Source organism: Peromyscus eremicus, chromosome 23 (genome assembly GCF_949786415.1).
Source record: "Peromyscus eremicus chromosome 23, PerEre_H2_v1, whole genome shotgun sequence".
In the NCBI taxonomy this organism is placed as follows: domain Eukaryota; kingdom Metazoa; phylum Chordata; class Mammalia; order Rodentia; family Cricetidae; genus Peromyscus; species Peromyscus eremicus.
In genome coordinates, this window is record NC_081438.1 from 41669279 (window position 1) to 41696244 (window position 26966).

A 26966-nucleotide genomic window follows, 5' to 3' on the forward strand; every position below is an offset into this window, starting at 1 on the left:
GAACAGGGGAATGGAAATACTGGAGCAGGAAGGGTTAGGCAGTGAGTGCTGGGAGTGCAGATCAGCAGAGGGAGTGTGTGAAGGATTAACAGTAAAACCTTGGAGAAAACTACATGGAAATGTACTAATATGGAAGCATCCTAAAATACATACATATCTAAGGAATTTAAGTGGTGTTCTTCTATAACTGCAGAATAGTGCTTCTCCCAGATACCATGGGCTATCAAACAAAAATCCCAGTGCTAGATATGTTTTAAATTGTTTGTAAATGCTGTCAATACACACCCAAACATTACAAGATATTTCTGTTGTTTTTGGTTACCCTCCAGAATTTGATGGTATTTGTATACTTGAGTTATAGGACTTGGAGAAATCAAGCTGGGGCTGACATGGAAACTTTTTTCTTACCTGCTAGCATCCATAGAGCTGAAAAATTTTATGCACATTAATAAAAGAAAGCATAATCAACTCTCTAACACACGAGTGATTCCCGAAACCTACAACTATGACTGGAAGGGAAAGATATGCAAACTGGTGGCATATCTTTATAGTGGCATGAATATTACAAGGGTAACCCATAGTATTTTTATCATATTTAAGTCCAGTTCCATTAGACAGATCTCATGCCTCACTCCCTTAACTGACCCAAGAAACTCTAGCTAGTCATGCCATTGATCCAAAATGAGAACTACTATAATTATTATGCTAAATAGACAAATATTTTACCTGCCTCCTCAGTTGTTACCTTTATATGGAAGGTTCAATGCATACTTCCTTCATACCTTTTCAGAGAAGCTTCGTTTTCCAATAGCTGGTGGTTATTACATAGACCTATAAGTGATCACCAACCAGATAATAAGAGACTGTGCTCAGCTCTACATGGGGCATGTTTATCATGCACTCTTTCCCCAAAGCTCAGAGACCATGTCAGAAGATGGGTAGACTTTTCTAAGAGTCAAAAGTAGTGCATGATTTGGGGTGAAATTATTCCTTACATCACATGGCTATGGCACACACGAACCTACTGCACAGGACCTGCAGGAAAAGAATCCAAACACATTAATGGGATAGAGGATCATGAATACCATTCTGCCTGAGGAGCCTTTGGCATTGATAGCTTCCAGGAATGGGAAATTCAGTTTTCTTCAGGATGTGAACACTGAGAGTATTCCCATACTGCAGTAGAATGCCTTAATACAATGTATATGCTGGTAATGCAGAGTGGACTCTATGGGGAATTACATAGAATGCACTTGAATTGGGTGGATAAAGTGTCAGGAAGGATAAGGGATGAAGACGTGGTAATGGGGGTGGTACAGATTTGATGAACACATATTCTATGCATATAAGATATTCTCAAGTAATTTAAGCATATAGTCTGCTAAATGGAGTGGAGAAATCTGAATCAAGTATAAAAATAAAGAAAAGAAGATGAGGACTAGCAGAAAGGAATCCCCCTTGTCCTCAGTAATTTCAGACTGCCAGCTGAACATATGGAGGGTGGTCAGCTGACAGTGTGGACTCTTGTCTTTTTTTGGCTTATGTTGTTCCTGAGTCTTAATGGATGAGAGTCTGATGTCCACCAGCCTGTGCTCATAGGAACCATTTTCCCACCTGGAACATCAGAGTTATGTAGCCACTTTGAGCTGTGAATTCTGGGGGCTGGCTCCATTCTCTCACTCTTTGGGGCCAACCCAACAATACTGCTATGGTTGCTGTTTAGCTGGAGGATGCCTCCTTTATGACTTGAGACTTGGAAGCCACCATAGCATGAGAACATTACAGGCGCTGACACTTGAGAACCTGCTCGGTGTTAATCACCAGGCAGGAGGGCTGCTGTGTGACTCTCAGACTGACAACAGGATGTCACAGTCTTGGCCTTCACTGCAATGACCAACAGGTTTGCAATTCTGTATTTATTACTGACCTCATGGCCTCAGAGGTTTCATTCAAACCCCAGGATAACTCTCTAGGGAGAAGCCTGTTTTGTGGTTGCCCAGGACTGGACTCTCTTTCTTATGTCCTTCCTGGAATAGCTTACCTGCTGTTTGATTCCTTTGGTCCATAATTTTCCTGCAGTCCTGCTCTCTAACATACACGTTCTATACTTTCTATCACTCAGGACATGTGGCAGACTAAATACAGTACTCATAAAAATATCTCAGACAATATATTTTGATCTTTCTGCTCCCCAACACCTCAATATTTAAGATACAATTCTATCATTTCCTCTTTCATTTTCTACCTCCAACTCTATCCTGTCCTCCCAGTCCCACTCCCTCTCAAATTAATTTTGTTTTATTATTTTTATGAAGAAGGGTGCACACGTATATAAATATATAAGTACACAAATATAACCAGCTGAATCAATTGTTTCATGTTGAGTATTGCCTTTGTTTCATAGGAAAAACCTCAGCCCTCAGATCAAACAGAAGAGACAATTTATTCTAGAACCAAATTTGAGTGACCATGGCTGGTAAACACAGATTTGGCTGACTCCAGACACCTTGTTCCAAGGTGGGGGCAGTTTCATGAAGTTTTTGTAGTAAAATATAAGAAATGTGTAAATCAAAGGATTTGTGGAAACAACAGAGAGGAAGTCATGGGCAAGATGGGAAAACTTATCCCACAGGCCCAAGATGCTATGCGATGTCGCTTTTAGCTTTTAGGTTGTTGGAAGTCAGTTGTCTCATAAGTTAGTAGATTTCAAAAGTATTTAATTAACTAGTTATAGGAGATTAGCTCACCTGCAGACATGTCCAAGAAATGGCTGTTCAGGGTGCTACAGTTATCCTGGAATAAGTTAATGAGCCTGTAGTCCTACAACACTTCAAGCTATCCATATCACTGAAGTTCTGTTCAGCCAGTCTGCAGACACGGCTCTTTCCAGGGATTCTCATGTATACATTTATAAATATGCATACAATTATACACATGTATGCATTTAAACACATCTATGAATTTGTACACATGTATGTATTTATACACAAATATGCAATTATATTCACGTGTATGCATTTATACACATGCTTATACTTCTATACATGTATATTTATACACATGTATGCATTTGTACACATTTGTTGTTTTGTACACATGTATGCATTTATAGAAATTCATAATTCATACACAAGTATTCATTTATACACATACATGCATTTACACACATGTATTCTTTTATAAGCATGCATTTATTATAGCATGCTATACATGCATATATTTATACATGTGTATGCATTTATGAACCTGCATGCATTTATACTCATGCATACATTTATATACATATGCATTTTTACACATGAATACATTTATACACATCTATGAATTTTTACAATATATGCATTTATATACATGCATACATCTATATACATGTATTCATTTATACACATGCATACATGTGTACACATAGATGCACTTATGCACATGTATTCATTTATACACATGCATACATGTGTACACATGTATACATTTATAGCCTTGTATACACTTTTACTGCTGACTATTTGGTATTGGATAATCCCTGGGGAAGAATAATTTCTTCCTTTCTTGATTGCTGTCAGTTGCCAGGTTTTGAACAACAGATTCTCTCTTAACAGAGGATCTAGTCATAGACCTCAAATTAACACAGTGTAAACAAACTGCATTTCTTCCTGCTGCCCACAGGCCTCTAGGTAGATTCTGCTTCAACAGAACCCAGGGGACTTGAGCCTCATGAACTCTCTGACTTGTCTCCAGTGGGACTAGCCAGGCTCTCATCTAACCCAGGTTTTGAAAATAGCTCCCGGGGACCGCTCCCCAACCATCAAATGACATGTGTGAGACAGTTCAGCCCAACTTCCTGCTTCCAAAGTTTCTTTTCCTCTCATTCTGAGCACTCTTCACTGCCTTCATGGATTTGGGGGCTTTTCCTCTTTTCATATGATATTTCCACTTTTTTTGATTCTTTCACTGGCTTATACAGGAGACTTGACTCATTCATTTAATCTGCAAGCTTAGAGAAACTCTTTTCTTGCTTTATTAGTTTTTTGATTTTTGTTTTTTTATTTTATGTCTATGAGTGTTTTCCCTACATGTCTATCTGTGCACCATGTGTGTGCCTTCTGACTGAAGAGGCCAAAGGAGAACACATAACTTCTTAAAACTGGTGTACACTCTTGTAACCCAAAGAGTAGCTGCTTTGACCTGTTAGAGTGCTCCCCAAGAACAGCAAGTAGTCTTAACCTCTCAGTCACTTCTCAAGCCCCAGAAGCAGTTCCAAAAAGATTTATTTATTTTTATGGCAGGTGTTTGAGTGCTTTCCTTATTATATATGTGTGTATGCCACGTGTGTGCCTTGGGCCCAAATATGCTAGAAGAGGAGCTCCTGACTGGATCTACAGATGGTTCTGAGCCACCATGTAGGTTCTGGGATTGTTGCAAAGTTTTCTACAAGAGGAGGCAGAATGCCTAATGCCTAGCTATCTGTCTATCTCCATAAGAAACCCTTTAACACTAGGCGTGCATGCAAACAAAATTATTACACTTTTCAAGAATGAGTATGAAATCAAATCACAAAATAAAAGGATATGAAACTCTTATTCACCCTAGAGAGAACATTAGTATCTTCCCTTGCCCAATGCTTCCATGAATAGAAACATCATAAGCACCATGTACTGATCAGCCACAGGACACAGACAAGTGACACTAAATCCACACTATGCTCTTCACGAAATCAAGTACTGAGACTTCATGAGTCATTCCATGATGTTTCTGAGCTGTCAGAGGCTCATTCACACAAGCTTTATGTGTCAGGAAAGAAGTCAGAGCTTAATGACCTCTAATTTCCTGAATTTGCTAAGGAGTTTCTAAGAACAATGGCCTGACTGTACCCATCATTCTGCCCCTCCTGTTTAGAGGGAGATGGAAAAACTATCAACATTTGCTGACCTTCTACTTTGCCATTGAGGAGATCAATAAGGATGTCCACCTGCTTCCCAATGTGACGTTGGGTTTCCACCTCTACAATGCCTTTAACTCCCACCGAAGAATCTTGGAGGGCCCTCTGATGTGGCTGTCTGGAAGGAGTGAGTTTATCCCTAACTACAAATGCAAAACTCAACACAAAGCTCTTGGAATCATTGCAGGAACCAGGCCTGAATTTTCTGCTTCAATTGGAACCCTTTTAGAGCTCTACAAAGTTCCACAAGTAAGTTGGCAAAGTTTTGGTGTCCATAATCACATAAAAAAATATGACCAAAAAAAAAATGGAAAAGTTGCCTATGTTTCCTGCTGGTGATTTCAAATGTAAGTGAAAGAATTATGAGGATCCTGCTATGATCAACAGTGGAGTATGGTGAAAAACATGAGCAGTAAATACTGTGGATTTCTAAGAAGATCACTTAGTAATATTCATGATTCTATCTCCAGTCATTGGCAAGATGTACTGTGGCAGCTCATAGCTGAGTGCTGTTCATAAGTCAAACATACAACCCAGATAACTAACTGCCCAAGCTGGGGTATAAACATCTTATAGTTAATCCTGTGGTCAATCACTGACAGATAGAGGAATAGTAAGTTCAGGACATGTAAACAAATCCTTGGGCATCAATCCTTGGGCCATCACAAATGAAAATGTTCCAAGGAGTTTATTTTCTCATTCTGGAAAGCAGATCTCAGAGTACCACTCACAGAGAACATCCACTTAGATACATCCCGACATTTAGCTCTTGCCAGGCACTACTGAAGCAAAGCAGCCATCAGTAGGCATCACTGCAAATAGAGAAAATATTTGGTGAGTGCCTTACTCATAGATAATCAAGATTAGAAAACCAGACAGTGTAAAACTGATTATTATCACTCAGTAAAACAATTCATACATTTATTGTATCCTGAAGTAAGAAAAAATTATATACGCAGGAATTTCCATCTTTCTCAGAGATTTGCATTGTACATTAGTTTCTTGGTAATGACTTTGTCAAATCTATCATTTGGGAAGTATGATGCAACAATGCTTGGTGAAATTCCCCCAGATATTCATAATTTGCTCTTTTCTAATGCAAGAGAGAAATCTGTGAAAAAATGTGTTATTTACATTCCTGAAGGCAGAGGTTCTAGGGAAGGTGATGTCCTGTGGTCACAGTAAAGCACTTGGTAATGCTTCTGCAGTCCATCTCTACACCCCATACTCTGTTCCATTGTTATTGGAACAAGAGAAATCCACGGTGCCTTTCAAATCTAACATGAACAGAATATTGTTCACTCACTTGCTTCAGAACTCATAGTAATTTTAGAGCTCATAGTACTTGACAAAGACCGTATTCCATCACACAATGAGAGAGAAGCTAATATCACAGAAGACAGTCTCCTTACCAACATTCAGTTTCCTGATCCCCTTGTGCGAATAATGAACTCACTTTCTCTCTAAGGGTGAGGACTCCAAATACCTAGAAACTCAGAATCCCTTTTTTTCTGTTTGCTTCTACAGGTCACATATGGAACTTTTGATTCTATGCTAAGTGACAAAGATACATTCCCATCCCTTTACCAGATGTCTCCTAAAGACACAGCTCTAACCCAAGGGGTGACCTCTCTACTGCTGCACTTTGGCTGGAAGTGGGTAGGGCTCATCGTGTCTGATGATCTGAAAGGAAAGGAGTTCCTCTCTGACCTGAAAGCAGAGATGGTATCAGAAGATATCTGTGTGGCTTTTACAGAAAAACTCCAGGCTAATTGGAAGTTTCAGTTAACATCTGAGGTTGGGTTGGTGAATTTGATCCAACACACACAAGCAAATGTGCATGTATTCTATGGTGATATAGATGACTTAGTATTTTTCTGCATGGAAAATGAAATCATGAAAGCCAGAAGGAAGGTGTGGATCATGGCAAAGTCTCACTTAGTTTACTTAGAGTCTGTATTCTATGGAAAAAATTATTTGAAGGACTTTTTTGAAGGAAGCTTCTCATTTTCAAAGAAGAGAGATATCCCTGGCTTCAAGCCCTTTCTAGAGGCACTTACACCCTCCTGGTACCCAGGAGATCTTTATTTCCATAAATTCTGGATTGACAATTTTTATTGCTCAACTCCTACTCTGCTATGTGGAAATCATAAACCCTGCCCACTGAATACATCCCTAAAGACAAAGCAAGAAAAAAATATGATGGTCACGTCTGAGCCCAGTTTTTCCATATGGAATGCAGTGTATGCAATGGCCCACGCCCTCCATAAAATGCTTTTGAGGACAACAGAAATGGGATCTCATGAAGACACAAACCACGACAGGCTTCTACCCTGGCAGGTAAGCCTATCTCAAAAGCAAGGGAAGCACTGGGAACTTATTCGTAGGTGAGGGACTGAGGTTGAATGCACAACACATTTTCATCTTATAGTAAAAATAAAAGGCAAAATGGAAAGGGTTCTTTCACTGTGGGTGTGTATGTGTCTGTAATTACGGTGCATGATTTGGGCTACTGTAGCTTTGATTTCAAGACATGAAATTTGTGCATATTTTAACAAATGTTTTCCTTTTATGAGATGAAATTCTGTTAAAATATCCAAAATCAATTATTGTCAAAATTAGCAAGTTCAATAATAAAAATTTACACAATTTCATGGAATGTGTCTGATGCCATCAGATAGAGACATAGTCACCATATCTAACAGCAGCTATTTCACATAAAGTATCATATATATTTAACCACCCAAGACCATAGGGAGAAACTTTTATGGAAAATAAAAATAGGCTGCCATAACCTCAAAAGTAACAGAGAAAGAAATTGCTTTTACAGATTATTTACTCTTAAATAAGATAAAATTAGGAGAAACCAAAGACTGCTTCCATTATTAAATGTTAGAATACAGATGGTGCTCATGAGCCTAGGCCATATCTCCTTCTTATAGTTACAAGTGGGTATGTTTGGGTTTAAACCCTCCTGATATAAACTTAGGACTCAATTATACATATGATCCTTGATGTTCCCCTTCAAATAGGTGATCATCAAGAAGTTTGTTGAACAAACTTTTCATTTTCATTCAGTCTAAGGTAGATAAATAGAAAATGAACTCTGAAGGTTTAGTGTACTGTGCAGTTTTTAGTTATGATAACAATAATATTTTACATAGACGTTGACACTGTTTGTGAACATGGCTTCCAGAGATGTGGTATTAGGTAAGTTAGTGTGTCTCTTGTACAGATAACTGAATATCTAAAAGACAGTTCTTTATGAAATGAGTTGATAATTAGTTAACACAATAATGAATCTCAGAACATGAATTATTAACCCACTGTATTAATTTAAATATGTAATAAAATCAAGCTGGAGGGATGGCTCAGCAGTTAGGGGCACCTGATGCTCAGTCAGAGGACCTGTGTTTGGTTGTTAGCACCAACATGGCAGCTCACAGTTGTCTGTAACTCCAGTTCTTAGGAATGTGACACACTCTTCTGCTCTCTGAAGATATCAGGAATACAGTTTGTGAATATACATACATACACATAGCGATACACAGAATTAAAAATAATATAAATCTAGGGACCAGAGATGGCTCTGAAGTCAAATGTAACTGCTGCTCTTGACAAGATGCAGGTTCAGTTCCTAGTATCTACATAGCAGCTTACAAATGTCTGCAACTCCACTTCCACTGGATCCAGCACCCTCTTCTGGTCTTAATGGGCACCAGAAACATGTGTAGTGCACATACATATGTCCAAGAAGGAAATTCATACACAAAATAAATTAATATAAAAATATAAAAAATCTTTTTTAAAAATCTAGCTTAATCACAGAACATTTAGGTTTTAATTTTGACTCTAATATTGTTCTTATCAAAGTTGAAAGACAAAAGTTGTGACTCAAACTGAATTAAGGATTGGAGGCAGGCAGTGGGTCTATTTCCAATTTCCTGAAGTACAAATGGCATACAAAATTTCTGCATATTAATATATATTTTCAAGAATTCGGAATTTTGCATACACTGCTAATATTATCAAGTCCAGACACTCTCTCTATCTACATGTATACCTATCTACCTACCTAACCATACACACATAGGTTCATGGTGTGCCATAAAGAAGGTAAATATCTTAACACCTATAAACCAATAGACATGGTGTTGCTTCCATTTTGCTCCAGATTCACTCAGAAAACATCTATATTTTCTAATTAGAGACATTTTTGTCTTTCCGGGGAGAGACACAGGGCCTTGTTCCCACTAAAACATGGTCCACCCTGCACTATGTTCCACCCCTTAGACAACATTTTTCTTTGTGTTCAGCTACTTCTACATTAATTTCATAGGGAGAAAAGTTCATCTCACTGGAACAAGTGGGGGAGAAAATTGCTCAGATGAAGCCTCTTCCAAAAGAAAGCCAGAGTAGGGAGAGAGAAAGAGGACTGCTCTTAGGGACCATAAGTGAGAGATTTGTATGCACTACTCATATCCAACTGATGTCTCTCTCCAGCTTCATCCTTTTCTGAGAAAAATTGAATTTACAAATGCTGCTGGAGACCAAATATGCTTTGATGAGAACAAGAATCATGTGGAAAAGTATGATGTACAAAATTTTATGGGACATACAAATCATTATTCATTTCTAGTTAAAGTAGGAGAGTTTGTCTCCAGGAGTCCACAAGATCAAGGCTTGTTCATCAATGAAGTTATGATCAAATGGCCAAGCAACTTCAATCAGGTCTGGCTGAATTTCAGCATTTAATATGTAGACAAATATCTGCAAAGATTTATGAGAATTGATTGTGTGATGTCTCTTTGAAACTTTAAATTATTTTTATATTCTAATTTCTTAGCTTCTGTTGTGAGCTTGTGTGTGAATTCTCATGCATGTCACTGCCTGTGCCCGTTGAGGCCCCAGTCAGCACTGGTTACCTTCCTCAGTTTTTCTCCATTTTTACTTTAAATATGGTCTCTCTCTGAACCCCTTGCTTTCTGATTTAGCGCTACTCAACTGGACAGTGACACTCTGTCTCCATGACTGCCATATTGGGAATACAGGAACACAGTTCTACACCTCACTTTTCTATATTTCCGTTCTGCATGATCAAATTCAGGACTTCATGCTTATATTGCAAGTACATTAAGTACTGAGCCATCTCCTTAGTTCTGTTTGATATCTTCAATTTAGAAATAAATCAATCTTTTGATTTTGACTTTGATATATGTATAGATATACATATACATGTGCAGGTACATATACATATACACACAAGCACACACATATTGATGGATAATGCTGGTAGATAGAATTAGTTTAAATTGAAATTCAATTTGGGTGTGTTCATTCATGCTACAGTGAATGAATAAATCAGCATTCATGACTGTATATATGAGTGTGTGTTTCTGTGAGTATTCATATGCAATCACAAAATCATGTGTATACATATATATTTTCCTTATATATGCATGCTGATGCTTAATTTTCCCTCAGTTTAAGGTAACTCATACACAAACATGCCCACAGGTTTTATAAAGAGGAAATAAATTACCAATGTTTATGCAATTTCTCATTGTAACTGATGTTTGTGAGCTGCCTACTTTGTGTACGTGGAACTGAACTCAGGTTTCTCTATGAAACCTGAGAGCAGCCTGCACTCTGAACTGCTGAGCTGGTTCTCCAGCCCCATGTACCTATTAATATGTAGATATTTATGAGACAGACAGTGACTTCCAATCATGGCAAGAAGTATGTCTAAGGGAAGGACAGAAATATATCCTTGCATACACAATTTCCAAAACTATTAATATTAAAGTTGTGTTAGAAATATTGTTTTTTTAATATAAATATCTTTTTAATTTCTTTCTTCTTTTTTTATTATTGAGAAATTTTCTATTCAATTTATGTACCAACCACAGATCCCCCTCTCCTCCCTCCTCTTGCCCCACAGCCTTCCCTCCTAACCCACCCCCCCATTCCTACCTCCTCCAAGGCAAGCCCTCGAATGGGCAGTCAGAAGAGCCTGGCATATTCTGTAGAGGCAGGTCCAAAGCCCTCCCCCTGCACCATGGTTGTGTAAGCTGTCCCACCATAGGCACTGGGCTCCAAAAAGCCTGATCATGCACCAGGGATAGATCCTGATCCCACTGCCAGGGGGCACCTTGAACAGTTCAACCTATTCAACTATCTCTCCTATGCAGAAGGCCTAGTGTGATTCCATGGTGGCTCCACAGCTATTAGTCCACATTTCATGAGTTCCCACTAGTTTAGTTTGGTTGTCTCTGTATGTTTCCCCGCCGTGATCTTGATGCCTCTTGCTCATAGAATCCCTCTTTTCTCTCATCAACTGGACTTGTAGAGCTTGGCCTGGTGCTTGGCTGTGAATCTCTGCACATGTGTCCATCAGTTACTGGATGAATGTCCCCCCACCCCCCAGTTTGTTCATGGAGATCTAATCTATTTCTCCTTCACAGGGTGATCCATGCATTCCTCTTTGGGTCCTCCTTAATAGCTAGCTTCTTTGGAGCTGTGGGTTGTAATCTGGTTATCCTTTGCTTTACATCTAGTGTCCACTCATGAGCAAGTATATACCATGTTTGCCCTTCTGAGTCTGGGTTACCTCACTCAGGGTCTTATTTTCTAGTTATATCCATTTGCCTGCAAATTTCATGTTGTCATTGATTTTTACTGCTGAGTAGTACTCCATTGTGTATATGTGCCACCTTTTATTTATCCATTCTTCAGCTGAGGGGCATCTAGGTTGTTTCCAGGTTCTGGCTATTATGAATAATGCTGTTATGAACATAGTTGAGCATGTGTCCTTGTGGTATGACTGAAATTCCTTGAGTATATGTTCTAGAGTGGTATAGCTGGGTCTTGAGATAGATTGATCCCCAATTTTCTGAGAAACCGCCATACTGATTTCCACAGCAGTTGTACAAGTTTGCATTCCCACCAACAGTGGAGGAGCGTTCGCTTTGCTCCACATGCTCTCCAACATAAGCTATTATCAGTGGTTTTGATCATAGCCACTCTGACAGGTGTAAAATGGTATCTCAGAGTTGTTTTGATTTGAATTTCCCTGATGACTAAGGATGTTGAGCAATTTCTTAAATGGCTTTTGGCCACTTGATATACTTCTGTTGAGAATTCTTTGTTTAACTCTGTAGTCCATTCTTAAATTGGATTGTTTGGTATTTTGATGTTTAGTTTCTTGAATTCTTTATATATTTTGGATATCAGCCGTCTGTCATGTGGGTCTGGTGAAGATCTTTTCCCATTCTGTAGGCTGTTGTTTTGTCTTAATGACCTTGTCCTTTGCCCTACAAAAGCATTTCAGTTTCAGGTGGTCCTATTTATTAATTGTTGCTCTCAGTGTCTGTGCTACTGGTGTTATATTTAGGAAATGGTCTCCCATGCCAATGCCTTCAAGACTACTTGTTGTGGGATAATGCCCTTGTACACTGGTTTAATAAAATGCTGATTGACCAGTAGCCAGGCAGAAAGTATAGGCAGAGTGAGTAGACGAGGAGAATTCTGGGAAGAGGAAAGGCTGAGTCAGGAGTTGCCAGCCAGACACAGAGGAGGCAAGATGACAAGGCAGAACTGAGAAAAGGTACAAGCCACATGATTAAACATAAATAAGAATTATGGGTTAATTTAAGTGTAAGAGCTAGTCAGTAATAAGCCTGAGCTTTTATAAGCAGTTATAATTAATATAAGCCTCTGTGTATTTACTTGGGGGACACGAGTGGGAGAGATTTGTCCCTACCGCCAGTTAGCCAGGACAAAGAAAAGCTAATAAGCCTGAGCTTTTATAAGCAGTTATAATTAATATAAGCCTCTGTGTATTTACTTGGGGGACACGAGTGGGAGAGATTTGTCCCTACCGCCAGTTAGCCAGGACAAAGAAAAGCTTTCAACTACATCTGCTTCCTACTTTTTCTTCTATCAAGTTCAGTGTAACTGGATTTGTGTTGAGGGCTTTGATCCATTTGGAACTGAGTTTTGTGCATGGTGACAGATATAGATCTATTTGCAGTTTTCTACATGTTGACATTCAGTTATGCCAGCACCATTTGTTGAAGATGCTTTCTTTTTTTCCATTGTACAATTTTGACTTCTTTGTCAAAAATCAGGTGTTCATAGGTATGTGTGTTAATGTCAGTGTCTTCAATTTGATTCCATTGGTCTACATGTCAGTTTTTATGCCAGTACCAAGCTGTTTTTATTACTATAGCTCTATAGTAAAGCTTGGGGTCAGGGATGGTGATGCCTCCAGGGGTTGCTTTATTGTACAGGATTCTTTTCGCTATCCTGGGTTTTTTGTTTTTCCATATGAAGCTGAATATTGTTCTTTCAAGTCTGTGAAGAATTGTGGTGAGATTTTGATAGGTATTGCATTGAATCTGTAGATTGCTTTTGGGAAGATTGTCATTTTTACTATGTTAATCCTATCTATCCATGAGCATGGGAGATCTTTCCATTTTCTGATGTCTTCTTCAATTTCTTTTTTCAGAAATGTAAAGTTCTTATCGTATAGGTCTTTCACTTGCTCAGTTAGAGTTACCTCAAGGTATTTTATATTATCTGTGGCTATTGTAAAGGGTGATGTTATCTGATTTCTTTCTCAGCCCACTTATCATTTGTATATAGGAGGGCTCCTTATTTTTTTGAGTTAATCTTGTATCTTGCCACATTACTGAAGGAGTTTATCAGCTGTAGGAGTTCCCTGGTAGAACTTTTGGGGTCACTTATGTATACTATCATATCGTCTGCAAGTAGCAAAAGTTTGACTTCTTTCAAATATATCCCCTTGATATCCTTTTGTTGTCCCGTTACTATAGCTAGAACTTTGAGTACTATCTTGAATAGATATGGAGAGAGTAGACGGCTCTGTCTTATTCCTGATTTTAGTGGAATTGCTTTGTGTTTTTCTCCATTTAATTTGATGTTAGCTGTTAGCATGGTGTAAATTGCCTTTATTATGTTTAGGTATGTGCCTTGTATTTCTGATCTTTCCAGAACCTTCATCATGAATAGGTGTTGGATTTTGTAGAAGGATATTTTAGCATCTAATGAGATGATCATGTTTTTTTTTCTTTCAGTTTGTTTATATGATGAATTACATTAATAGATTTTTATATGTTGAACCATCCTTGCATCCATGGGATAAAGCCTACTTGGTCATGGTGGATAACTTTTTTGATGTGTTCTTGGATTCAGTTTGCAATATTTTATTGAGTATTTTTTCATCAATGTTCATGAGGGAGATTGGTCTGTAATTCTCTTTCTTTGTTGCATCTTTGTGTGGCTTGGGTATCAAGCTAACTGTAGCCTCATAAAAGGAGTTTGGTAATGTTCCTTCTGTTTCTATTGTGTGGAACAATTTGAAGAGTATTGGTATTAACTCTTCTTTGAAAATCTGGTAGAATTATCTGCTGAAACCATTGAGTCCTGTGATTTTTTTGTTTGGGAGACTTTTTTTCGGACAGGATTTCTCTGTGTAGCATTGGAGCCTGTCCTGGAACTTGCTCTTTAGTCCAGGCTGGCCTCGAACTCACAGATATCTGCCTGCCTCTGCCTTCCAAGTGCTGGGATTAAAGGCATGTTCCACCACACCTGGCCAGATTGGGAGACTTTTAATGACTGTTTCTATATCCTTAGGGGTTATAGATGTATTTAAATAGTTTATCTGGTCTTGATTTAACTTTGGTATGTGGTACGTATCTAGAAAATTGTCCATTTCTTTTAGATTTTCTAATTTTGTGGAGTACAGGTTTTTGAAGTATGTCATCATGATTCTCTGGATTTCCTCATTATCTGTTGCTATGTCACCCTTTTCATTTCTGATTTTGTAAATTTGGATGCTCTCTCTCTGCCTTTTGGTTAGTTTGAATAAGAGCTTATCTATCTTGTTGATTTTCTCAAAGAACCAACTCTTTTTTTTTCATTGATTCCTTGTGTTGTTCTCTTTGTTTCTATTTTATTGATTTCAGCCCTCAATTTGATTATTTCCTGGTGTCTATTCCTCCTTGGTGAGTTTGCTTCTTTTTGCTCTAGAGCTTTCAGGTGTGCTGTTAAGTCACTAGTATGAGATTTCTCCATCTTCTTTATGTGGGCATTTAGTGCAATGAATTTTCCTCTTAGCATTGCTTTCATAGTGTCTCATAAGTTTGGGTATGTAGTACATTCATTTTCATTGAATTCTAGGAAGTCTTTAATGTCTTTCTTTATTTCTTCCTTGACCCAGTGGTGATTCAGTTGGGCATTATTCAGTTTTCATAAAATTTTAGGTTTTCTGTAACTTTTGTTGTTATTGAAATCTAACTTTAATCCATGATGGTCTGATAAAATACAGGAGGTTATTCCAATTTTTTTGTGTCTGTTGAGATTTGCTTTGTGACCAAGCATGTTGCCAATTTTAGAGAAGGTTCCATGGGGTGCTGAGAAGAAGGTATATTCTTTGTTGTTAGGGTAGAATGTTCTATAGAGATCTATTAAGTCCATTTGAGTTATAATATCTCTTAGTTCCCTTATTTTTCTGTTAGGTTTCTGTCTGGCAGACCTATCCATTGGTGAGAGTGGGGTGTTGCCATCTCCCACCACTAGCGTGTGGGGTTTGATGTGTGATTTAAGCTTTAGTAATGTTTCTTTTACATATGTGGATGCTCTTGTATTTGGGGCCATAAATATTCAGAATTGAGACTTCATCTTGGGGGATTTTTCCTGTGATGAATATGTAATGTCCTTCCTGACTTCTTTCGATTGATTTTAGTTTAAGTCTATTTTATTAGATACTAGTATAGCTATACCAGCTTGCTTCTTAAATCCATTTGATTGGAAAGTTTTTTCCCAGCCTTTTATTCTGAGGTAGTGTCTGTTTTTGAAGTTGAGGTGTGTTTCTTATATGCAGCAGAAGGATGGTTCCTGATTTTGTATCCATTCTGTTAGCGTGTGTGTTTTTATAGGTAAATTAAGTCCATTGATATTGATGGATATTAATGACCAGTGATTGTTAATTCTTGTTATCTTTTGGTAGAAATGTGTGTGTGTGTGTTTTTCTCTTCTTTAGGATTTACTGCTGCAGGGTTATCTATTGCCTGTGTTTTTGTGGGTGTATCTGACTTCCTTTTTTTAAAATTTAGTTTTTCTTTTTAAAAATTTATTTATTTATTTTTCTATTATCAGCTTGATACCGTACAAATTCTTGTCTTAATAGTGAAATGTTTCATTGAGGCTTGCTCAGTAATTGAGTAAAACCAAAACTTATTATAAGCCACAGTCATCCTAGGGTCCCCCCTGCTATATACATAGCCTCCATGGTTTGGTGGGTTGCAGTCTGATTGTTCTTTGCTTTGTATCTAGAATCCACTTATGAATAAGTATATACCATGTTTGTCCTTCTGGGTTTGGGTTACCTCACTAGGATGATTTTTTCTAGTTCCATCCATTTGCTTGCAAATTTCATGCTGTCATTGTTTTTCTCTGCTGAGTAGTATTCCATTGTGTATATGTACCACATTTTCTTAATCCATTCTTCAGTTGACAGGCATCTACGTTGTTTCAAGGTTCTGACTATTACAAATAGTGCTGCAATGAACATAGTTGAGCATGTATGTTTGTGGTATGATTGAGCATTCCTTGGGTATATACCCAAGAGTGATATGGCTGGGTCTTGAGGTAGTTCGATTCCCAATTTTCTGAGAAACCGCCATACTGATTTCCACAGTGGTTGTACAAGTTTGCATTCCCACCAACAGTGGAGGAGTGTTGCCTTTGCTCTGCATCCTCTCCAACATAGACCGTCATTGGTGTTTTTGATCATAGCCATTCTGACAGGTGTAAGGTGGTATCTCAGAGTCATTTTGATTTGCATTTCTCTGATGATTAAGGATGTTGAGCATTTCTTTAAATGTCTTTCAGCCATTTGTGATTCTTCTTTTGTGAATTCTCTGTTTAGCTCTTTAGCCCATTTTTAAATGGGATTGTTCAGTATTTTTATGTCTAGTTTCTTGAGTTCTTTATATACTGTGGAGATAAGTACTCTGTCAGATGTTGGGTTGGCTTCAGTGCAGAATTCTACCAGATTTTCAAAGAAGGACTAATTCCAATACTTCAAATTGTTCCACACAATAGAAACTGACTTCCTTAGGTTGGAATTTTCCTACTAGTGCTTTCTGTAGAGCTGGATTTGTGGATAGGTAATGTCTAAATCTGGTTTTGTCTTGAAATGCCTTGTTTACTCCATCTATGGTGATTGAAAATTTTGCTGGGTATACTAGTCTAGGCTGGCATCCATGGTCTCATTTTGTCTGCATTACATCTGTCTAGTACCTTCTGGCTTTCAAAGTCTCCATTGAGAAGTCGAGTGTTATTCTGATGGGTCTGCCTTTATAAGTCACTTGGCCTTTTTCCTTTGCTGCTCTTAATATTCTTTCTTCATTCTGTATGTTTAGTGGTTTAATTATTATGTGTTGAGGGGACTTTTTTGGGTCCTAGTCTATTTGGTGTTCTATAGGCTTCTTGTATCTTCATAGGTATTTCCTTCTTTATGAAGGGAAAATTTTCTTCCATGATTATGTTGAATATATTTTCTGTGCGTTTGACTTGGTATTCTTCTCCTTCTTCTATCCCTATTATTCTTAGGTTTGGTCTTTTCATGGTGTCCCAGATTTCCTGGACGTTTTGTGTTATGATTATGTTGGCTTTAATGTTTTCTTTGACTGAAGAATCTATTTCCTCTATCGTATATTCAGCGCCAGAGATTCTCTCTTCCATCTCTTGCATTCTGTTGGTTATGCTTGCATCTGTGTTTCCTGTTAATTTACTCAGATTTTCTATTTCCAGCATTCCCTCAGTTTGTGTCTTCTTTATTGCCTCTATTTCAGTTTTCAAATCTTGAACTGTTTCCTTCATCTGTTTAATTGCCCTTTTTTTTTTTGGTTTTCTTTAAGGGATTTATTGATTTCTTCCAATTTTTTTGTTTATCTTTCCTTGATTTCTTTAAGGGAATTTTTCATTTCCTCTTTAAAGACCTCTATCATCTTCTTAAAATCATTTTAAAGGTCAATTTATTCGGCTTCTTCTGGATTGGGATGTTCAGGTCTTACTGATGTAGAACCACTAGGTTCTAGTTTTGCCATATTGGTCTTTATATTGTTGACTGTATTTTTGCACTGGTGTGTACTCATGTGTTTCTCTACTTAGTGAAAGTGGTGTCTGTGTCTGAGGGAGCCTCTCTTGGTTCGATTCATAGTCTTGGTCCAATGGGAACTCTTGGTCTAATCAGAGCTCTTGGTCTAGTTGGTGCTGATGGACTCTGTGTCTCAGGGAACAGCTGTGGTCTCAGAGGGTGAGTGGGTTTAGGAGGTGGGCTGGGGCTTTTACTTACAGGGTCCAGTGGGGGATGGTGGTAGTTTGACCTGCCTGCAAGAGACCTGCATGCTGGCCTCAAACTGGGACTGCAATGGGTAGTGGTGTGGGGGCACAGGGATGTGCCTCTGGGCCCAAAGCATGGAGGCTAGGTTGATCACCTATGAGAACAGACACTCACATCTTAGTCTAATCAGCACTGGTTACTCTCAGAAGTATAGTTGTTAAGTGATTAACTAAGAAGGTAATTGATGAAAATTCTAAGTGATGATGTCACTAATGTTTGGAAGAAAAAACATAGCACTATTCTAAATATGAGGAGTCAAGGATAAAAGTCACAGTAATGGATCATAATTCAGTGTCTATGGACTATCAATATATGATGGTGTCAGGAGAAGCTGTGGCCATCCACCAATGGCCATACCCTCTTTCATGAGAAATCTAAATCAGACTGAATGGTTGTGACTACAAGCTGGGAAGGTAAAGGTAGAAATGGATAGAGAAGTCTGACTGGGTTTGTGTCTGACAACTCAGCTCTTCCATAATTCATACAAGGAAGGATTTTTGGCATGCTGTCTCACAGGAGAGAATATATAGATGTCTTACACATTTCACAAAAGCTAGCAGAAGTTAGTCACAGTTGGGACACCATAAAGAAATTTTGAACTTTCAGCATCAGGAAGTGTGATAACTTCAATTCTACATTCTACACTACCATATGGAGACATCACAGTGCCTCATAAATATGTACAATTTTAAGAGTCTGCTTGCAGTTTAGGTAATTTAGTTTAAAAATATTTTAAGGCTGTGACTGATGCACATAATTATGATGATGTTTTTCTGTGTTGCCCCAAGACTCCTCAATCTGTATGTACACAGAGCTGTGGTCCAGGTTTCTGGAAAATTCTACAAGATGAAAGACCTGTCTGCTGTTTTTCTTGTGTGCTTTGTCCAGAGAGTTACATTTCCAACCAGACAGGTAGAGAATTAATATTTTCCTCAATCTGCTTGTGAATGTAGAAGGAGAAAACTAAGACATGACCTGGTGTTGTGATGCAGCACCGTTCTCCATATCTTTTTCACTCATCCCCATATTCATTAGTAATCACTGCTGATGCCACACAATGTGTGAACATTTGAGTGGCAGCCCTCATGTTATTGTGTCATCTGCATCCCTACTTAACAAAACTGCCTTTCATTACATGGTAGTTTCATCTCAGCTCTTGCAGTGATCCATGCTATGCTATGTACTGCTAGGCAATATGAGGTGTGCAAGTGTCCAGGATGCATGTGTATTCCTTGAATAAATGAATACAATGATTCTTTCCTGAAAATAAGTCCTGGACAAGTACATGTGGGGCTGTTTCCTAAATGTACCATATAAAGAATTAAGTTTATAACATTTAGAATTGTCATTTGGAATATTAAACATAGTATGAAAAACAAGTCTTTGTAAAAGAAGGTACAGCTGTTGACCTTTGTCTAGGATGGTGGTCAACCCTGAGATCTTATATACAGCTAATATTATACAGACATAACAGGTGGTATTTAGGAATACATGCATTCATGCACATGCACAAATCAACAATTAATGAAAAAGAGGAATAAATTTAGTACAAAACAAGACTATGTTGAGTCCAGGAGAGGGATTAGAGGGAAAATGAAAAGAGAGGTAATGAGGTAATTATATTACAATTTAAATAATGAAAGATAACATAAAGAAAAATTGGTGAAAGTAAAATATGGAATTCTGATAATTATGACAATCTACTATTAACTACTGGCTTCAATAAAACCAACACTTAAGCAACTGTATAACAAATGGAATGTGTTATAACACCAAAATGAAAGTCGGAGAGATTAATTAAATAGAATTTATTTTTCTAAAAGCTAATGTTATCATAGGTTAAATTATTGGCAGAATGCTATGTGATTATCATCATCATAAGGGCAGGATAATTGGAAATATCTAATTCCTTAATGGATGTCTTCAGGTAAAGAAAAGTTATTAAAAATAACTTTTCTGATTATTTTGATATGTGCATGCATGTATGTGCCACAGCTCACATGTGGAGGACACAGGACATCTTTGTAGAGCTGGGGCATCTTCCTTGACTTTGACATGTGTTTAGAGTTCAAGCTCAGGTTATCAGGTTGGCATGGTAAGCCCTTTTCTCTACAGAGTTATATATTATACTAACACCTACTCTGATTCTTAGAGCATTTACTAATCAAGCATTTGTTTTTTGTTTCCTTTGTTTTTGATTTTGAAATTATAAAGAAATTGTGTTATTTCTCTTTCTTTCCTTGATGTGAAAGGTGTCATATATACCTCATTACTCTCTTTCACATTAACAGCCTCTTTTTCATTGATTGGGTTATAATCATGTATGTATTTATATGAATTACTAATACAACTGGATTGTTCTGTATGACATTACTTGCATATATGTTCTTAGGGTTGACCATTTTGTATTGAATGACAAACTGTGCTCTTCCCTGAGGAAGACCATTTCTCCCCCTCTCAACATTTTGTAGTTGCATCCTGTTCTTTGGGTAGGGTTGGGGCATTGTGGTCATTCTCCTGAATACTTTAGCATGTCTACTGCTGTTGTCTCTTGTCAGTTCCACATATCTAGGTGGTCATGTTGGTAGGACTTATGGGTTTAGCTTATGATGTTACTAGGAGACACAATCTCACAGAAAAATCCCTAAACTTTCAATTCTTACCATCTTTCCACACCCTAATCTGAAAATGTTCTGTGAGCCTTGGTTTGGGAATGGTATTGGAGATTTATCCACTGGAGATGGCCTCCACAACTCTGCATTTGATTGGTCCATAATGTTCTCATCTGTTGTGAAGAGAAGTTTTCTTGATGGGGGTGTGTGTGGTGAAGACTACCATTATCTGTGGGTATCAGGACAAACATTTACAGATTGTTGTTACAGATTATGCTAGTTTAGTAAATTAGTAATAATCATGACTTCACTATCATTGAGTACTTAGGTTTCAGGCATAGGAATGGTTTCTTTATTGTTGAGTGGATCTTGAGTCCTATTTAAAGAGCTGTTGATTACTGTCAAGGTATGCAGGCCACTACCGCACCCTTAGGATTTTGTGCTATGTTGGTCATTGATATGGCTCTCAGTGGACATAGCAGGCTAGAACTGTTGGTTGTCTCCATCATTTGGAAGCTTGCATGATGTCTTCTGGTACTGTGAAACCAGTCCTCAGGGAAAGGGCATTCATATAAGTTCCACCTCAAGGGTCTCTGGGCTCTGTTTCTGAAGTTCATGGTGTCGTCAGCAGTAGGGACTCACTTTTCAACTCTGCAGGATAAACAAGGGCAACAACAATAGGCGGTATGCTTTGGGAACCCCTTCACCAACCCTGGACAACAACTCCAAAGGAAGCTTCTCATGTCTGGTGTTGGGTTTGTGTTTATAGTCTTGTTCTTGGAGACAGGAGCATCAGCCCAGAGGAGAAAGGTTTATTAAAGCTATATGTATCAGTATAAAGAGAATTAATGGTATTGTAGGGCTTTTCTAGTTATAGTAATATTATGAGTCTCTGTGGTTTTCAGACATCTTTACTGATATTTTACCACCTCCCTCCTTCATCTGTATTTACTTCCCTTTCTCTTTCCCAAAGTTCCCCCATCCCATTTTTCCTTTTTGATCACATCACTTATTCCCGACATCCTTATTGTTATTTCAGTCTCTTCCCTCCCTCACCTGTATTTATCTCCCTCTTAACTCCATGATTAGAGTCTCCCTCTTTTGCATTTCTCCTTTTGATCATTCCTTCTCTGCTATTCCATTCTGTTATTCCCCAGCTCCCACAGTGGTCCTGCTCAGTTTCCTGTCTTCTGCAGTTTCTCCAAGACATGTACTTACATCTGAAGATAAGGAGCTAGGAGCCTCAGATGAGAAAGAACATGTGACATTTGTCTTGGTGGGTCAGGATTTTTTGACTCAATATAATCTTTTCTAGTTCCACCCCCATATCCACAATGTTTATGATTTCATTTTTCTTTATACTCAAATGGTTTTCCATGGATTATGTGTATCACAGTTTTATTATCCACTAGTCAGTTCTAGATTATTTAGATGGTTTTCTATTTCCTAACTGCTGTAAACAAAGCCACATTGCACATGCAGAGCAGATACCTGTGGAGCAGGATGTGGAGTCCTAGGGATGTAAGACAAGGAGTGGTACTGCTGGGTCATGGGGCAGAATTACTTTTTCCCACGGTGATTTCCACGGTGGCTGCCCCAGTTACAATCCCACCATAAATGAATGAGGATTTCCTTTTCCTCTGTGTCACTCAGCATTTGTCGGCTGTTCTGTGGATCTTTATATTCTTCCTGGGGTAACATGAAATCTAACATTGTTTTCATTTATGTGTCCATAATTGCTAAGGATGACAAACTCTTTTGAATTATTTCTTAGTCATTTTATTTCCAACTGAAACTCTCTTTTCAGATCCCAGGATCATTTCTTATAGAATAGGTCATTTGTTTTTTAAGACTTTGTTTTTTTGACTTCTTTGTATATTCTGGATATCAATTCACTGTCAGATATACACCTGGTAAAGATTCTCTCCCATTCTGCAGGCTTTATCCCCACTCAGTTGACTGTTTCTTTGGCTGTAAAGAGGCATTTTATTTCATGAAGTCCTACTTTTCAATTGTTAGCCTCAATTCTTGGGCAAATGGAATTCTATTAAGAAAGTCTTTCCCTAAACCTGGATCATGGAGACTTTTGCCTATGTTTTCTTCTAACAATTTCAGTGTTCCTGTTTTCAGGTTCAGGTCTTTGATCCTTTGGAGTTACAATTTGCAATGGTGCTAGATATGGGTGTAATTACATTTTTCTACTTGTGGAACTCCAGTTTTTCAAAGAACAAGTCTTCATGATGCTTTCAATTCTCAATCTTGTTTTTAGTGTCTTTATTGAATATTAAATGACTAATCTAACATGTGCTCAAGTTTGGGTTTTGGATTTATGTATTGGTCTACAGGTATATTTTTCTGCCAGTGCCATATTATTTTGTGGTTGTTTTTGGCATAGCCATATCTGAATGGAATGGCAGAAGTCATAAAGCCAGCACAGCTGCTTGACAAAGATCCAGCAAAGCTGAGCCACATGATGGCTGCCATGCCACCTTTGGTTTTCATCTCCACCTGTTACATACTTGGGACACTTTTAATATTTGTACAATTTGGGGATGTTGGATTGATGAAAAATTCCATATGAATCATTTATGCCTTCTCCAAGGAATGCTGCTTCTAAGCTTATCCAGGAAAACCTGAACATACTATCTCTCCCCCCCCCCCGCCACTTTGAGGGAGATATCCTTATCTACTTGAAGATCTTCCTTATGCCTTGGAGGTTGTGACACATAAAGAAGAAGCCAGAGGTCTCTTCATGAGGCTATGAGACATTCTTGAATCATCTGTCCCTGTACTTATACTGGAACAAGATATTCAAAACAAAGTAAATTCAAAAAGGTCAACAAGATCCGGTGGGCTAGAGGAGTTGGCCACAGTTCAGATTACAAGGCTCTTCCCACTGTACATTCAGACATTTATGTGGCATACAACTCTGTAGCAGGAGTCTTAAAAGTTTTTATTAATAAAGTAAAACCTGAGGCCAGTTATTGGGGTGAATACTGGAAGATCAGAGAAACAGAACAAGCCACAGCTACCTTACCTCACCACTTCCTCAGCTGGTCCTGTTTCCTCAGATTGGAAGCTTCTCAGTCCTCATCCAGAATGGATCTCTGCTGAACTGCTGCTAGAAGCCTGAAAGCTTAACCAGCCAAATGCTTCTAGTTTCTGGTCTTCATGCCTTATATATCTTTCTGTCACTAGGAAACAGTGTTCTTCATGGCTGAAGTACAAAATGTAAATAATTGTAGAAGCTTAAATGTTGATTTATTTCTTCCCATAGATCAGCAGGAGTGTATCCCTTGCCCACTTGAAGAGTATTCAAATCCTGAAAGAACCAACTGCCTTCCCAAGTCAGTGACATTCCTGTCCCTTGAGGATTATCTGGGCATAGTTCTGTCCTGCACAGCTCTGTGCTTCTCTGTCAGTACAGCTGTAGTTTTGGGGATCTTTCTCAAACACCAAGACTCACCCACTGTTAAGGCCAATAACCGGACACTCAGCTTCATCCTGCTCATCTCCCTCCTCCTCTGCTTTCTATGTTCCTTCCTTTTCATTGGCCACCCAAGCACAGCCTCCTGCATATTGCAGCAAATTACATTTGCACTTGTGTTCACGCTGGCTCTTTCCACTGTTTTGGCCAAAACTATAACTGTAATTCTGGCCTTTAGAGCCCTGAAGCCAGGAAGGACAATGAGAAGGCTGCTTGTCTCAGGCATCCATAACTCTGTCATCCCCATCTGTGTCCTGATCCAGTTTATTCTTCTTGGAGTCTGGCTGGGAACCTCGCCTCCCTATATTGAAGCAGATTTACACTCTGAACATAGAAACATCATCGTTTTGTGCAACAAGGGCTCACTTACTGCTTTCTACTGTGTGCTGGGATACTTGGGGATCCTGGCCCTAGGGAGCTTCACTCTGGCTTTCCTGGCCAGGAACCTGCCTGACACATTCAATGAAGCCAAGTTCCTGACATTCAGCATGCTGGTGTTCTGCAGTGTCTGGATCACCTTCCTCCCTGTCTACCACAGCACCAAGGACAAGGCCATGGTGGCTGTGGAGGTCTTCTCCATTTTGGCTTCCAGTGCAGGGCTGCTAGGATGCATCTTTTTCCCAAAGTGCTACATTATTCTTGTTAAACCTGATGAGAACTCTTTGAAATATTTTAAGAACAAAATACAATCTAGATAAAATTGATTGTTTTGATGAATTGAGTCTTTCTCATAAAATCCTTTAGTTTAGTATAGTAAAAATTGAACTTACTTAACTTTTCAGTAAGATTTTCTGAAATACATATTTAAACAAAATAGAAGAGCCCCTCACTGTGTCTCACATACAGACAATCTATTTCCAAATAGAAGCTACTGCTGAAAATTCACTTTATTTACCTGTTCTTGTTACTTATAAATTTATGGGCAATAGACATATTCAAAGTTCAACTATAGCCAAGAGAACAGGCCCTGCAACACCAGTGAAAACCAGAACCACAAGTCCACCTTGCACTAATTGGGAACATGTAAGGTCCCATCCCTGGACTGGGCAGACCAGGTCCCCAGTTCCTAGGCCCTGAGGGGAACACCCTGTGTCCCTCCCCCAAGCCATTGGAGCCCCAGGGACTAGCCAGCTGCCCCTTCCCCCACCTCCTTGCCAAGAAAAAAACCCCTGTGACACCAGTGAAAACCAGAAACATAAGCCCACCCTGCACCAATTGGGAACACAAAACAGGTCCCACCCTGCACCCATTGGGAATAGCTGCTCCCTGAGACAGACCCCATTGGTGCCCATTGGACTAAGTTCTGCTCCCTGAGACACAAAATCCATCAGCACAGATTGGACCAAGAGCCTGGATTAGACCAAGAGCTCCCATTAGACCAAAAGTATCAATCAAACCAAAAGAGTCTCCCTCAAAACCAGACAGCACTTGCATGGAATGGAGGAAGGGATGGGTAGACACCAGTGCAAAAATACAGTCAACAACATAAAGACCAATATGGCACCATCAGAACCTAGTGGTGCTACATCAGCAAGACCTGAACATCCCAAAGCAGAAGAAGCAGAAGAAATAGACCTTTAAAATGACTTTAAGAAGATAATAGAGTCCTTTAAAGAGGAAATGAAAACTGCCCTTAACGAACTCAAAGAAAAGATAAACAAATAATTTGAAGAAATCAGTAAATCCCTTAAAGAAAGCCAAGAAAAAGCAATTAAACTGGTGAATGAAAAACTCCAAGATTTGAAAACTGAAATAGAGAAATAAAGAAGACACAAACTGAGGAAAGGCTGGAAATGGAATATCTGAGTAAACAAACAGGAACTACAGATGCAAGCATAGTTAACAGAATGCAAGAGATGGAAGAGAGAATCTCTGGCATTGAAGATACAATAGAGGAAACAGATTCATCAGTCAAAGAAAACATTAAAGTCAAAAAAGTCATAACGTAAAACATCCAGGAAATCTTCGACACCATGAAAAGACCAGACCTAAGAATAATAGGGATAGAAGAAGGAAAAAAAATACCAACTCAAAGGCATAGAAAATATATTCAACAATGTCATAAAAGAAAACTTTCCCAACTTAAAGAAGGAAATGCCTATGAAGGTACAAGAAGCTTACAGAACACCAAATAGACTGGATCTAAAAAAAAAAAAAAAAGATCCCTTGCCACATAATAATCAAACCACTAAACATATAGAATAAAGATATAATACTAAGAGCTGCAAAGGAAAAAGGCCAAATAACATATAGCATATAACATATAGTCAGAATAACACCTGACTTCTCAATGGAGACTCTGAAAGCCAGAAGGTCCTGGACAGAACTTATGCAGACACTAAGAGACCATGGATGCCAACCCAAACTACTATATCCAGCAAAACTATCAATCACTATAGATGGAGCAAACAAAATATTCCGTGATAAAACCAGATTTAAACAATACCTATCCACATATCCAGCCCTACAGAAAGCATTAGAAGGACAAATCCAACCTAA

The 26966-nt window shown here is 38.4% G+C and overlaps 1 protein-coding gene across 1 annotated transcript in view; it reads left to right on the forward strand.

Annotated features, from left to right (window-relative positions):
* The window catches only part of LOC131897952 (vomeronasal type-2 receptor 116-like), a 93360-nt gene extending 68195 nt beyond the window's left edge, over window positions 1–25165 (forward strand). The window contains exons 6-10 of the mRNA XM_059248980.1: window positions 4894–5185; window positions 6464–7276; window positions 9440–9667; window positions 19157–19280; window positions 24258–25165. Coding sequence (XP_059104963.1) covers window positions 4894–5185; window positions 6464–7276; window positions 9440–9667; window positions 19157–19280; window positions 24258–25165 — 2365 coding nt within the window. The remainder of the gene's footprint in view (window positions 1–4893; window positions 5186–6463; window positions 7277–9439; window positions 9668–19156; window positions 19281–24257) is intronic.
* The last annotated feature ends 1801 nt before the right edge of the window (window positions 25166–26966 follow it).